This window comes from Corvus brachyrhynchos, unplaced genomic scaffold (assembly GCF_000691975.1).
Source record: "Corvus brachyrhynchos isolate BGI_N302 unplaced genomic scaffold, ASM69197v1 scaffold514, whole genome shotgun sequence".
In the NCBI taxonomy this organism is placed as follows: domain Eukaryota; kingdom Metazoa; phylum Chordata; class Aves; order Passeriformes; family Corvidae; genus Corvus; species Corvus brachyrhynchos.
In genome coordinates this window covers 2,360,897-2,375,674 of record NW_008238319.1, presented here as the reverse complement: position 1 = coordinate 2,375,674, position 14,778 = coordinate 2,360,897, and the positions used below count along the sequence as shown (strand labels likewise).

The 14,778-nt window shown below is 42.7% G+C and overlaps 1 protein-coding gene across 1 annotated transcript in view; it reads left to right on the top strand.

The window, feature by feature from the left end:
* DOCK1 (dedicator of cytokinesis 1) overlaps positions 1–14,778 on the top strand; it is a 244,271-nt gene that overhangs the window by 218,067 nt on the left and 11,426 nt on the right. The window contains exons 47-50 of the mRNA XM_017733893.1: positions 2,690–2,827; positions 4,811–4,956; positions 8,354–8,552; positions 12,813–12,966. Of these exons, the coding sequence (XP_017589382.1) occupies positions 2,690–2,827; positions 4,811–4,956; positions 8,354–8,552; positions 12,813–12,966 (637 nt within the window). The remainder of the gene's footprint in view (positions 1–2,689; positions 2,828–4,810; positions 4,957–8,353; positions 8,553–12,812; positions 12,967–14,778) is intronic.

Genomic DNA, 14,778 nt, shown 5'->3' with positions numbered 1-14,778 from the left:
TTGGTGCTTTTCCAACTTAGGCAAAAAACCGTTCCCATGCAACTGCACCATTTCGAGCTGATCTTTCATTCGAACATGAAGATAATGAAATGATTGATTGAAATTAAGGCAGAGAAATGAATGATTGATGACATTAGTCACTCTGCATTTAGCTAAAGTATTTACAGCACTCCAAAACAGAAAAACACCACGGCACATAAAAACCTTGTACTCCTTCCACAGAGATGGAAGAACTGCTGCATACCAAATGCAGGTTTTATGATCATGCTTTATGATACCTTTGTTTTGAAATATTGTTTTCAAAGATTAGTTTAATAATTCAAATCAATGTTGTTTTTTTCATTCTTTTCAGCCAAGAAGATCGAGATTTAAAAAAAAGGGGGGGTGAGACAAATCAGGGAATAATTTGAAGTTGCAGTGGAACTTTATAAAATTTTAAAATCAGCCAAGAACAGAGTTATGAAATTAGAAAGTGCCTTTTCTCCAAGGCCAGATTAGTTGGGAGTATCCTGAATGTGGCAAAATTCTGTCTCTTAACAACAATTCATGGAGATGTAAAATTCCATGTCACTCGTCAGGACATTCCCCTGTGTCTGGAACGGAGACACAGGAGGAATTTTGGAGTTGGTAGAAGATGCAACAGAAATGGTAACACAGTTAGAAGGTTCTTCCTGCACTTGATAAATGTTTAAAGATTAAGTGGTCTTGGACAGGGAGGCCAAATATCCTGACTCAGCAGCCTCCCATTGTTCTGGGGCAAGGCCATGGGGCGTTTATTAATTTCAATTTCAACTTCTGTAAAACATTAACAAACCTGTCCTTCTTCTCCTCCTCCTCCTCCTCCTTCTTCTTCACCTCCTCCTCTGTCTCCTCCTTCTCCTCCTCCTGCTTCTGCTTCTCCTGCTTCTCCTTGCCCTTCTCCTTGTCCTTCTTATCCTTGTCCTTCTCTTTCTCCTTCTTCTCCTTCTTCTCCTCCTCCTCCTCCTCCTTCTCCTTCCCCTCTCCTTTCCCCTTCTCCTTCCCCTTCTCCTTCCCCTCCCCTCTCCTTTCCCCTTCCCCTTCTCCTTTCTCCTTCTCCTTCCCCCCACATTTTTTTTCCTACAAATAATGTCATTTGCTTCCTGTTGCTTGATTTTCCAACCTGGAGGTGGCTGATCCCTAGGACAGGCTCCTCAGTGCGTTTTCTGCCCATAAAATGGTCTCAAGACCTGAAGCTTCAGACCCCTCATGTGCTTCACCTTGGTAATTCCAACTTTTAAAAAAAGAATCCATTTCAAATATCAGCAGTTCTTTGAAATAAAGGAGCCAAGTGACCACTTAGCCTTCCAAAACAGGAGTGTGGCCTGATAATTATGAAAATTTACAAATTCATTTACTTACTCAGAGCAGGAAAATCTTTCTGGTTTCACGTTTAATTTTTGTCGAGGGCAAATCCATGTGGTTATAAATAGAAGCCACTACATTAAAAAAAAAAGTCGTTATTCTTCTCTTTGTTTGTAGTCTTTTAGGAGAAGCAGCTCTGTCCATTTAAATAGTGCCAAATCACAGGGCATCATCTTGATAAGATTTCTTGAGTTTGTTCATCTGTAATTCATCTGTGTATTTATTATTCTCCTTACTAATAAAGCTGCTCCTTCTGATTGCTGCTCAGTGTTATTAGAAAAATCTGTTTTTAATCAGTATTATGATTTAATTATGAATTATTAAGAAGAAGCCTCTTAGCTTGATTGCTGCAGAGAATATCTGAGTTAGAATCAGAGCAATGTGTGGGCTGAAACGGACCTGGAAGAGGAAATATTTTTCCTGAGCTGGAGGTAGAAAACTCTAATGGTGTGTCTGGGTAGCTGTGGGAATGAAAATGTCTCTCTTAAAACGTTTCCAAAGGTCAGCTACACCTCCACACTAGGAACTAATTATATAATCCTGTGCTGGCATGGATATTTGGTGACAGAAGCCTTGAAGATAAATGATTATTTTCAGTTACAAAAGAGAATTAATTTAATTTTTTTCCTCTTCTGTTTTCTTCCCAGGGAAAATAAAATAATTTTTCTAAGGAGAACTATATAGCTTATAAAACTGTATGTTTTATTAATAAATATTGCTCTGCAATATATATCTGTCCAAGTTTGTAACTCATTTGCAGCTTTAGAAAGAGCATTTATTAAAGAAAACATAAACTATTTTCTTCTTCAGGATTTCATTCTCATGGAACTGGGAAAGGATTTGGCATTAGTAACCCGGTGTGAGACTCATCATTCATCAGTTTGCTGTTTTAAAGTACAGCATCCGTGGGGGCTTGAGAATGGAATATCACAGGGGGGTTTGTGCTGTGGGATGAATCCAATATGGGATTTCTGGGCAGAATTAGGGCTGTATTAAATTTAAAGGATTTTGCTTAATAGAAAAATAGGGAAATCGTGGAGAGCTGTTTTTTAGATCCTGTTGTACCTCTGTGCAATGAATGATGATGGTCGCTGTGATCATAGTAATAATTCTTGTTGTCATTTTGAATCTTTTTATTATTGTTGCTATTTATTATTATTAGTAGTGTTATAATTACTGTTACTATTGCTCTTATCGCCGATATTATTGTTACTGTGTGAGCTCTTGCACTGCTGTGGGAGTGTTGCCACGTCCCTTCACTCAGGAAGGGCTGGGCATGGTGGAACAGCCAAACTCTGCTTTCCAGATCCCATTCCTGGCTGAAGGCATCCGGATCCATGGGGAGAAGGTGACAGAGGCCCTGAGGCCATTCCATGAGAGGATGGAGGCGTGTTTCAGGCAGCTGAAGGACAAGGTGGAAAAGCAGTACGGAGTCCGTGCCATCGTAAGTTCCCTCCCAATTTCTCCTTTCCACAATAGCTGGAATTTCCTTAAATTACAGCAACTCACTATTCCTGTGTGATAATTCCATTGATTAAAAAAAACGATGTGGATGCAGCATTCCTGGTTGTTCCCAGTGATCATCAAAGTATGGAACAGTGAGCAGGTGGGAGATGTTGAGGAAGGCTCGGTGCTTTCACTTCCGAGCACGGGAGCAATTTCTAAACTGCCTGAGTCTGTTCCTTGAAAGTCAAGCTAATCCTTCAGTTCTGAAGGATTTGGGTTACAAAAATGAATTTAAAAATGGGCACTTAGCAGGATTCTTCCCAAGCTGAACGTCACCTTTCCCGAGGTGGAATTCCTTTAGGGAAGAGAGGGCTGTGCTGCTCTATGGCACCATGTGGTTGTACCTACACTAAATGTAGGCAGGCAGGAAATCCACAGCTCCTACTCCATAAGTTTAGAAGGAATGAAATTCGTGCTTTTCTCATTCCAACAACCTATTTGCAGTTGCTGCTTCATCCTTAAGGGAAAGCCAAGAATTTCTGGTGTTCCAGTGGAGGTTTGTTCTGCTTTTGAGTGTTCAGTGTGAGGGAAACCAGAACAAAGCAAACAGCTTTGTAATTCAGGATAGAATTGATAATTCAGTCAAAAATGGGGTGGGATGCTGTTATGTGATCACTTCTGCCTGGAGCAAAGGAGGCTCAGGGGGGCCCTTGTGGCTCTGCACAAGTCCCTGACAGGAGGGGGCAGCCGGGGGGGGCGGGCTCTGCTGCCAGGGAGAATTTCTCCATGGAAAGGTTTGTCAAGGATTGGCAGGGGCTGCCCAGGAAGGTTTGGAGTGCCCATCCCTGGAGGTGCCCAAGGAAGGCCTGGATGTGGCACTCAGAGCTCTGGGCTGGTAACAAGGTGGGGATTGGGTACAGCTTGGACTCAATCTCAGAAGACTTTTCCACCCTAAATCGTTCTCAGATTCTGTCTATAGCAATGAGTTTTTTTTTAATGAGGACACTGAGATCTTACAGGGAACATGCCAGCCTTTATGGTATCCTTTAACTGATGTTCTGTTTGTGGTCCTTCAAATCCCATCTTGCAAATTTATATATTCAGGAAAAAGTTCAAATAATAATTTATTCCCAGGGAGAACAGGAATAATTAACATTAATGATACCTGCATGTCAGTCACTTCAGTAATATCCATTTACATCATCAAGGAGGTGACTGGAAAGTGGTGTTATCTCTAATTTCACTCTCCCCACCAGTAAAAATGTTCAGGATTGATGGAGTTTTATCGCTTCTGTCTTCCTTGTACAAGGCCAATTTACCAGTAGCTGACAGGGTGGAAAATATACCTGTAATTAAACAGCATGAGATTCTTATTTGTTGACTGCAAGAGTTCAATTATTTTCTGCATATATCAGTTATTAATGACTAACGAAGCTTGGAGAATTATTCAGAACTCTGAAATTGTCTGAAACAAAACCAAAACTTCCATATATTTTCTTCTTAACCTAGTGTCACTCTGTAAATTGGCTCTCCTGGTATTTTTGACATCAAGTTTCTCTTTGTGGGTTTTTACTTTGGGTCTTTTGGGTTTTTATTAAATCCATTTCATTGAAATACATTGACAGGGCAGTCACAACGATGGCAGAGATGGATTCAAAAATTAAATGTAAAAAGATTGCTTTTTAAAGGCAAGATGTACAAAAGCATGAAAATACCATTGGAACAAAGGAATTCTTGGAATGTGCTTAAGATTATACATGTGCCTGTGAGGACCTAAATATTTCTGTCTAGTGCTTCAGATGGATTTCTTTTAGAACCTGGTTTTTTGTTGTTAAACACGATGTATTGGCTGCGATTAATTAAATAACACCGAACTGTACCTGGAAGAAAATCCATGGACCCTTTCCACGTTGCCTTTGGCATGTGGATATGAGCTTTTTGGGGATTTAAGCAGTAAAGGTGTGGCATTTCTTGGCTGCAGCTCTCCAGCCTGGATGAGCGGCGGGGCAGCCGGCCCCGCTCCATGGTCCGCTCCTTCACGATGCCGTCGTCGTCCCGGCCGCTGTCCGTGGCCTCCGTGTCCTCGCTCTCCTCGGACAGCACTCCCTCCCGGCCCGGCTCCGACGGGTGAGTGAGGAATCTTCAGCCAGGGCTTGTCTCTAAAGCATCCACGGGGTCTCAGGGTGGTCAGCATTCCCAGATCTCAGAGCTGAAAACAGCTGGGAGAGCTGGGGGGGCTCACCTGGAGAGGAGAAGGCTCCAGGGAGAGCTCAGAGCGCTTTCCAGGGCCTAAAGGGGCTCCAGGAGAGCTGGAGAGGGACTGGGGACAAGGCATGGAGGGACAGGACACAGGGGAAATGGCTTTAAGCTGAGAGTGGGGAGATTTAGATGGGATATTGGGAAGGAATTGTTGCCTGGGAGGGTGGGCAGGCCCTGGCACAGGGTGCCCAGGAAGTGTCCAAGGCCAGGTTGGATGGGGCTTGGAGCAGCCTGGGATAGTGGAAGGTCTCCCTGCCTTTGGGACTGGGTGAGTTTTAAGGTCCTTTCCATCCCAAACCCTTCCATGATTTTTTTAAGTGACAGCCTAATATTGGCTAAGAAACCCCAACCTACAGAGACATTTCTCTCAAGGTCTCCTGTTTTCTAACCTAGATAAATATAAAACTCTTTTTTGCACTCTTCAACAACGTTAAACAAAACCTTCTGAGCATTCAAACAACACCAAACAACCCCAAGGAGGAGTTAAATTCCCCCTTTTAGAGTCTCACAGGTATCAGTGCAGGTGGGATCCCCTGCAGGCCGTGTGTGCAGCCAGCCCTGTCCCAGCAGCCAGCCCTGTCCCAGGAGCCAGGTGGAGCTGGGCACAGGGCAGGATTAGCTGACTGCTCAATCACTGCTGCTCACTTGGGCTGCCAGAGGAAAAGCTGCTTATGGCAAGATTGTACTTCAAGACTTACCAAGATATTTCACATGAGAACTGGGAATTCTGTTGATAAGCCCTGTCTCACAGTCACATCCCTCAAAGAACAAAATAATCTGTTTGCTGTCTGGGCTTTCCATGCAGCCTCAGAAGTCCCTTCTCCCTCTTCCACCCCTCAGGCACCCCTGTAATCCAGAAATGCAATATTTGAGCAAGGCAGCTGTTTTTTAAAGCCTTCTGAAGGGCTGCTGACTTAGCAGGGATGTGCTAGAAAGTCCTGTGCACCTTCAGAGGGGAGTTATTACCTGCCTAGAGACTAAAGGCATCAAGTGAAATCAAATACAGCACCTGAGGACCAACAGGATGCTTCCTTGATTACAAAGAGTTAATGTAGTCATTGAGAGGAGCTGCGAACAGAGCACAGCTCAGCTCTCGTTCCACTGCCCTCTGGAATGTTTTCCCACGTTGGTTCAATGTGGGACAGCAGAGATGATCCTGAGCTTTGACTAATTCACCACAAAGTTGTCTTGCTGGAACTTGGGCAGAACAACCATCCCAGGTTAGTGGACAACTTCGTTTTGTCTCAGAAGAAAAATATTGATTCTTTCCCTGCCTCTTTCTGGTTTTCCCTTAAAAATCTTTACATTTATTTTATTTTCTCATTGGGTATTATCTTCTTCAGTTTCACCTCTCAGCTTTGTTGTGGTAGGTGTCACCTAGCAGGTTTTGAGGATCTGAGTCTCCTCAGAGTGTGTTTTTACAAAGATCCCACAAAGATCATGGTGCACCTCAGCTCCTGCTCTGAGCCCGGGGCAATACAGGAAAACAGAATGAACAACTCTTGTCACTGACACTTTCACTGTCCTGAAAAAGCCCCTCATTTGTTTGACCAATGGAGCAGGAGAAGAAAAATCATCAGATGTAAATAATATCATGAAAGGCCTCAAAAATTCAAGTGGCTGTAAAATCATGTGGGTGGTTTGGCACTGCTCACCTGGCAGAAGTTCCCTCCTGTTCCTACTGTAGTTGATGGGGTTCATGGTCAGTTCTCCTCTCTCTTTCCATGTCCTCCCTCTTCATATGTTAATTTTGAGAATATAAATGAAGCTAGGAAACAATTAAAAATGAAGCTAAAAGAGTGCCTTATCCATATCACCCAATTTCTATTTCTTGCCATTTCCAGCTCCTGCTCTGGAGCTTTCAGGCAGCGAAGACTCAAAGCAGACTTTGACACAGTACATGTTTTACAACTCCCAACTCTATGTGTAAATAAAACTGACTTTAGAAAAGGGCCTTGGGTTTATTCCCTGCTTAAAATGGGACTTAGAAGTACAAATGTGAGCACTTGCACCGAGTGGTTGGAAGCAGCAGAATCCCAGGGTCCGGTGGGGTTTGTCAGCTGTTGGCAATCCTGAAGTGCTTCCAGCTGGAGCACAGTGTGCTGACCCATTTTAGCACAGATCCATTGCATCCAAATAATTAATAGTCCTAATAATACTAATGCCTGGAAGGGAGGCAATTAATCATTGTCTGAAGGATGGAAATTCCTCTTGTAAATTTGCAGTCGGCCTCGGAGGTGCTGGCACTGCCAGCCCAAAAATACCCAACTCAGGTGCCTGAAGAGTCCTGGTGTTGGGAGAGCTGTCCTGTGCTCTGGGCTCTGTCTCTGAAGTTCTTTGTGGCCCTGGGCAAATCATCACTCTCCCTTTTCCTTGTCTGTAAATAAATAATGATAAACCTTGGGGGTTTGTTCCCAACCTGTGGGATTTGGGCTTTGGGAAATGGCTCAGGGGCTGCTGTTGCAGGTGCATCTTCCCATCAAATGAGCTGATGTGGAGTGGAAACAACAACAAAAAGTAATAATGATTTGGGATATCACTGCTGGATATTGCTGCTAATGGAGGGAATTAGGATAATGTCACTGCAAGTTGTCTGAAATCTAAATACTCTGGTATTTCACAGCAAAGATTGTGGCCTGTACCTGCATGCAGCCCATGGCATGGTAAATGGCTTTTCCAGGGTTAAAAAGTGTCCTGCTTTGGGAATTTTTGGTTTGGTCTTAAAATCTGCCCGTGTGGTTTTGTCTAGGTGTGATCTTAGTGGTTTTTTCATTTGTAATTTAAAATTATTCATTAAATACTTTTTCTGGCTAAGAATGCTCCACCCCTGGAAATGATGCCCCATCCCTGGAAGTGTCCAGGGCCAGGTTGGACAGGGCTTGGAGAAAACTGAGATAGTGGAAGGTGTCCCTGCTCATGGCAGGGGGTGGAACTGGAGTTTCCAGGTGCCACAGCATGGAGAGTGGCAGTGCTGAATGAGAAACTCATTTTTTATGTGAAATTCAGGAGTTTGTGCAGCCATAAACCAATAAATTTACTGCAGAGCAGGGAGATCTGCAGCTCTGCTTCTCCAGCAGTTGTGCAGTAATTTTTATTATAAGACAATTATGATTGTTGTGACCTTCTGCCCCCTCCTTCTCCCTCTAATGAGTTCTCCTGGATTAGCAAAGCCTCATTAACTCAAGCGAGACTTTGGGAAATATGTAAATAAAAATTAGTTGTTTTGAAAATTTTTATTGATCTGAGCAACAACATTTTCCTTTAGGTTCGTGCTGGAGCCCCTCCTGCCAAAAAAGATGCATTCTAGGTCGCAAGATAAATTGGACAAGGATGACCTAGATAAAGATAAAAAGGAAAAGAAGAAGGAGAAGAGGAACAGCAAGCATCAAGAGATATTTGATAAAGAATTTAAATCTACTGATATTTCTCTGCAGCAGGCTGAAGCAGTGATCCTTTCAGAAACGGTAACTTTATTAGCAAGGAAAGCTTTATCTAATTCTGAGCCGTCTTCTCTCTCTTTTGAAATCAAAATGTTGATTTTTACCATTTAGTTGCTTTGTAGACCAAAAATAACTCAGAGGGGATACACCACAGCGTTAATATCCATGCTGATGAATCAAAACCACAGATTTGATTTACAGCGGGAAAAGATCATCTGAGAATCTTCACCCAAAGCTCTCTGTAACTACTGGATAAAGGAACAGATGGTAAAGCACAGCTGAAGTAAATGCTGCCATCCCAGCAGCCTTTGGAATAGCTGGTTCCCAGTAGATGGGGATGGCTTTGCTCCTGTTTCAGGTGGCAGTGTCTGGGGGGATGTTCCAAGGTCATTCTGCTGGCGGTTGCTGTCCTTGAAGGGCTGTTTGGAGCAGAAAATCCTGAGCAGTTCCTGTGTGTAAGGAAATTAAACCAGGGCATATCTCCCTTAAACCCTCTCTTCTCGGCTTAGATTTAATTCACTGGAACTGTCCTCGAGGCTTAAGGTAACCCAAGAAGTTGGAGCTGGGAAATTGAAAGCAGGGATGTCTAAAGCTGGAGCACGAGGGCATGAACTGACTGTGACCTCCAAATCTCTGCCTGGACACCTGTTTGGAGGCCAGGAGTTTAAAACTTGCCTCCCAGAAATCACTGTAAGGTTCTTTTGAAGATGTGCACAAGTACCTGTAGAGCCAACTTTGCACTGATAACTGGATCCTTTAAGTCTTTCTGTTTGGTATTTCTAGGAAGATATTATTGAAATGTTCAGCCACGCGTCCTCTGTTTTCTGGATTTCCCCCTCCCTTTCCACCCAGAGATGAGTTAATCTCTCACACATTTCTTGGGACATCCTGAAAAATCAGAGTTCTTGTGTTTGATATGCCCAGTCAAAAACTCCCAATAAAATCCCATGTGGAGTCTCAGGCTTTTCACCTTTGAAACCAATGAGTTTTTCCATTGACTTCAGTAAATTTTGGATGAGCCCTGGTTTGTTTAAATGGAGATTCCTCCTGCCAGAGCCAGCCAGGTGAGCATCATTTTGCACAGGTTTCCATGTCTCATGGTTTTCCTGCAATGCGTTTGGCTTTGCACCTTGCAGCAGTTGTATTTTGACAGATGGAGGGCTGGAATCACCATGGCAGGACTTCCACTGGCATCTCCCACGTCCCAAATGGACCAGCAGAGCTTTGTGGGATGTCAGAGAAGAGGCAAATTGTATTTCAGGGCAGCTGAGTCAGTTGGAGCAGTTGGGAGGCATCCTAGGATGCTGGGGACCCAGCTGATGTCACTGCGAGGTCACTGTCAGCTCCCAGAGGTCTTGGACATTGGAAAAGCTTGTTTATGACTGGAAAAATGCAAATTCTAGCTGGAAAGGAGGGCAAGATAAGCCCTCAGGGCATATTCCCATTTGTCATCTGAGGAGCAAAAATCAGCAAAGCCCAACATGGTTTGAGTCAAGTTTTTCCAATCTTCGCAGTCAGGAGCTTTCAGTGGCTGACTGGTGTGAAAAATATTCCCCTGGTTATGGAGAGGGAGGGAAATTAAATGTCAGAACTGGTTACTTACAGTTACTTTGAGCTTCTTCAAGTCCACAGATCAATAATATGAAAAGGAGTTTGCTGTTGAGAGAAAAGCTCTCCCTTTTCAGCCTCTGCAAAAGCCTTGACGAGCTCCGGAACGACCGAGTCGATTTGGAACGTTTGGTGTGAGTGGGGTTCATTTTTAGGTGAAGCAGAAGAAACACTTCTGAGATCAGTTTACACGAGTGGTTGCCCAATTCCCACTGCTGTCATCTGGAATTTTGAACAGATAATATCAAGGATAAGTTTAAAGATAAAATTGGTCTTCAAATTTCTGCGTGCTGGAGGCATCCCCTGTTAATGATAGGAAGGGAAATTCGGTAGGAATTCAGCTTTTCCATTGTCCAATGTTTGTGTGTAAGTCCCCTTTTGAAGCTGAAATTACTCCCAAAGCACTTTTACCACTTACGTTGTATGAAGAAAAAGACATTTTGCTTTCTCCTGCATTAAGAACTTGGAAGAAGAAAGTTTGCTGGTTTAAAAATGGAGAGGGAAAATAATGATTGTTTTTTCTAAAAAAAAGAAGCTGGGAGTACAGATTTGACTAGAAATGGAAATTAAACTTTACAAAGTTTCTAAAGTGACATTTTAGTAATTAATACTCTTAGTTACTAAATTTTTTATTATAGTTACTGGATTTGTTCTGCTGAGAATTTTACAGCTCATTGTGCTGTCACTCATTCAATTAAAACATTTCAGTTATTTGGTGAATTTTCTCAGTTCTGGCTTCTGAAATATTTGGGGATTTTACAGCAGAAGACAAATTTCCAGAGAACATGAAGTGGGAGAAATGTCTGTGGCCATACCCATCTCTGCAGAGCTTCTGCTGCTCTTTCCAACCATGGTGTTGTCCAAAGAAATGAGTGTTTCCAGTCTTCTTCTTTCCAATCCAATGAATCACCATGGAAGAACATGGGGAAGTTCTAAAACTGCGGAATTATTTCATGGATCTTTTAGATTTACTTTGAAAAGGAGCATTCAGAGGCTGTTTAAATACTCTTTCTCAAATTTCAGTGCTCACCATGAATTTATTGACTGATCAAAATCTGAGCCTTAATTACATAAAACAACAAAGATAAATTCAGCACTTCACTATGTGAAGATGATCAGGAATATCTTCATAGTTTTCTAGAGATTTATAATCTTCTTTTAAGTATCACATCAACTTCTTCAACATAAATTGTCCTTGTTGGTGCTTTGATCCCAGGAGCTGAGAGCAAACCCCACTCTGAGGCCAGGTAGTTAACAGAGCACTCGAAGGCTCGTGTTGGAAATCAGAGGAACAGGCTGTGTTTTATTGATTTGGTGGTGTCTGACATCACTCACGATTGATCTGCCCTTCGTTAGACCAGGAGAAATTAGCAATGGCTTCATTATGGATTGGTGGCCTCCCAAGAGCTCCTAGTCCTCAGCAGATCCGTGATTTATGTGGAGCTTTCAGAGGAGCCCAAGATTGTCAATCACAGGAGAAGTTCACATTTATTTAAGTAATTACAGAGTGGGTTAACTTGGGAACCTTCCTCCAGTTGGTTTTTCTCTTGATTCTGGCATGTTTCCCTCTCCAATTAACGTGTTTTCCTTAGTTGCTTTTTTATAATTATCTGCCCCTGAAAAAGTGATTGCTTTGCTTATCCATTCTACTAAAAATACACCTTAAAGGATCTGGAAAGCAGAAACCTTTGGAGTCTCTAGGATTTGAATTTTAGCATCAGACAAATTTCTGAGAGGTCACCCTGAGGCCTTGATGAACTTTCCAAAAAGAGGTCCGTACTTTGTGGTCGTTTATTTGTTGTGGAAGGGTCTCACAGGTGCAGCCTTTGATGCAAAGCCTTTTAGGGTTTGGTTTCTGAAAACAAAAGGAAGCACTTCTACATCATTTCAGATTTCTCCTTCCCGATGTACTTCATAAAAAACCAAACATTGGGAAATGACAAAATCCTTTGAAAAAGCCTGGATTGCTGCTGGCTCTTTCTGTTTTGTCCCAGTGCAGCACCTTGGAGTAATTCCCTTCTTGACTTTAGGCTGCTGCTCTATTTTCTTGGATCTGTTGGAAATGAAAATTCCTTTTTTTTCACTGTAATTCCTGTTACCCTGTGGGTGGTGAGTGGGGAACATCAGTAGAGCTCAGAATTAAACTCAGTAAAAAGAATTACCTTAACTAAAGTATTGAATTGCCCATCAGATTAAAAGTATCTTTTGAGGGTTCCTGATGGAAAATTTGAATGGATTATGAAGCAGCCAGAGCAGAGAAAAAGGGATATTTCAGTGAATTAAATACAAGCACAGCCAGGAACCACCAAGAAAGTGTTTCTGGACAGATGATGTCTTCATCAGAGGAGAGTTGCACCTGTAAATGGTTAAAGAGATCAATTCTAACAGGAAAGTAGAGCTGTGTGAGAAAAAATAAAGATTCTGAGCGCTGTATAATCTGGGGTAAGGCTCTAAATTTCTTCAGCTCTTATTAAACAAATGTTTGGGGAATTAGCTCAGAAAACCAGGCCAGGCTGTGAGGAGTTGTGGTTCCTTGGGAGAAGGGGAGAACGTGGAGCTGGGAATCAGCACTATTGGCTGTTAGCACTGCCCTCGTCCTGCTCAGGAGCAAAACGTGGCAATTCCAGCTCTGGCACTCATTTCTCTCACTCCTTCCCTGTCTCCCTGTCCCCCCAGATCAGCCCCCTGAGGCCCCAGAGACCCAAGAGCCAGGTGCTGAACGTGATGTCCAGCGAGAGGCGCTTCTCCGCGTCGCCGGCACCGCCCAGCTCCCAGCTGACCCCACCTCCCATCACCCCACGGACCAAACTCGCCTTCAGCATCCAGCCCAGTAAGTCTTTGCTGTGAAATAAATTCCCTTTTGGTGTGGGGTTGTGTTTCCTGAGCATTTCTTTACACCCTGGTTTGAGTTTTGCCATCACCAGGGTATTTCTTGTACCAGGTGCTGCTTAAACTCTTACCTGTGCCAACAGAAATTAATTCAGGGTTTTACAAAAGCAAGCAAAGTTGTTGCTGCACTGAAACAGTTTATTTTCATTGTCATCATTCTTTTCATAAGTAATCATTAACAATTAATTAGGTGAAGAGTAACAGTCAAAAATTCATGTTGTACTTGATCCTATATTGAGTGTTTCGGAGCATAAAGGCTCAAAAAGCAATATTTTTTTGTAATTGTACATTAAAAAAAGCTTGTCTTTGATATGTTGTGAGTATAAGCCAGAAGGGAAAATAAAGGTCAGGATTTTTGGAGTAGTTTTTGTTTGACATTGACACCTGTCACTCAGTTTTCCTGTAAAATATCATCTGTTTGCTGCAGTCTGCAGCAAACCCTATTGCAAAACTGGGTGTAATCCAACACCTATTTCTTTCCCAGTGCTCTTCTCCAAAACCTGTTATTCAGAGTTTGCAGCTGCCAGTGTGTGACAGAAAAGCAGAGAAAGGTCTTTTTGATCCATGTACCCAAATCCTGGTGCAGTGGTCAAGAGGTCAGTGTTAGTAGGGAGGAGAAGAGATGATCAGTCTTAAGAAAAACATCTTGTTCCATCAAGGTCGCTGCTTTATTTACTGGTTTTGGTACTTTAAATCTTTTTTCTCTTAAATAGTCAAGACACCCAAAGCAAATAGTTTGATTACAATGAACTCGTAAGTCTCACCTTGCTTTACAACTTCATAGCCAAATCTACCAGTGTGCTAAAAACTGGGAACACAGAGAAGTAGAGGATATGTCCTCCTGCAAAAGATGTTATAAATTGGATTTTTTTGTTCATATGTACACTTAATTAACACTCCATTTGATTTCTCTTTTAAAAAAAAGTATCTGAAGTCACCAGGTATTTCTGAGAATTCATGTGCTGAAGATCGGTGGGTGTTATGTGAAATAGGATCAGCTTATTGCACTGACCCAGAATCATTTGAGGAATTACAGTGCTGAAATTTTTTAGGAATTCCAAGGATAAAGAAGTTCCTTCAGAGCACAAGCTGGCTACAAGCAGTTAATGGGTTGCTAAGCAATCCTGGCTGCTTGTTAGCTGGCACTTCAGGAGAAGGGAGTGTAAAATGTGATCATTAGGGTAAGATGAAAAAAGAGTCCCTTCACTGATCTCGTGCCAGCTCCGAGATCTCCCCAGTGGAACATGTCCAGCAAGGAGTAAATATTCTGAGCACACTCATGTGATGAACCACCTTGAATATGAATATCATTGAATGATGAGAGCACACCAGAAATTTGGGGAATTGTTTGTATAGGGACCATGTCAGGGGGGTGTAGCTCAGCTGAACTGGGCAGGAGGAAATTAACAGATCTACAGCAAATGGATTTTCTTGGGACAGCACTGAAAATTCTTGGAGCTTTTGTTCAATACCTGTTTCTGCTGCAGGGTGGGTGTTCCCTGGATTTCGTTGAACTCTGGGAGAGATCAGAGACTTGGACAAATCACTGTTTTTCACGACAGAATCTTGTTGTTGCATTAAACAGTTGCCAGATCAATGCAAACACGTTGCCCATGTATTTGATGAGCTCTTCCTGTGGGTGGAAATGCTCGGCCCACATTTGCAGGGATTTATTGCTGCCTTCATCAGGACGAGGCTGGGAAGGTGCCACAGCAGGGGCTGCAGGAAATTCCAGCTGGAACAGGAGCTGGGG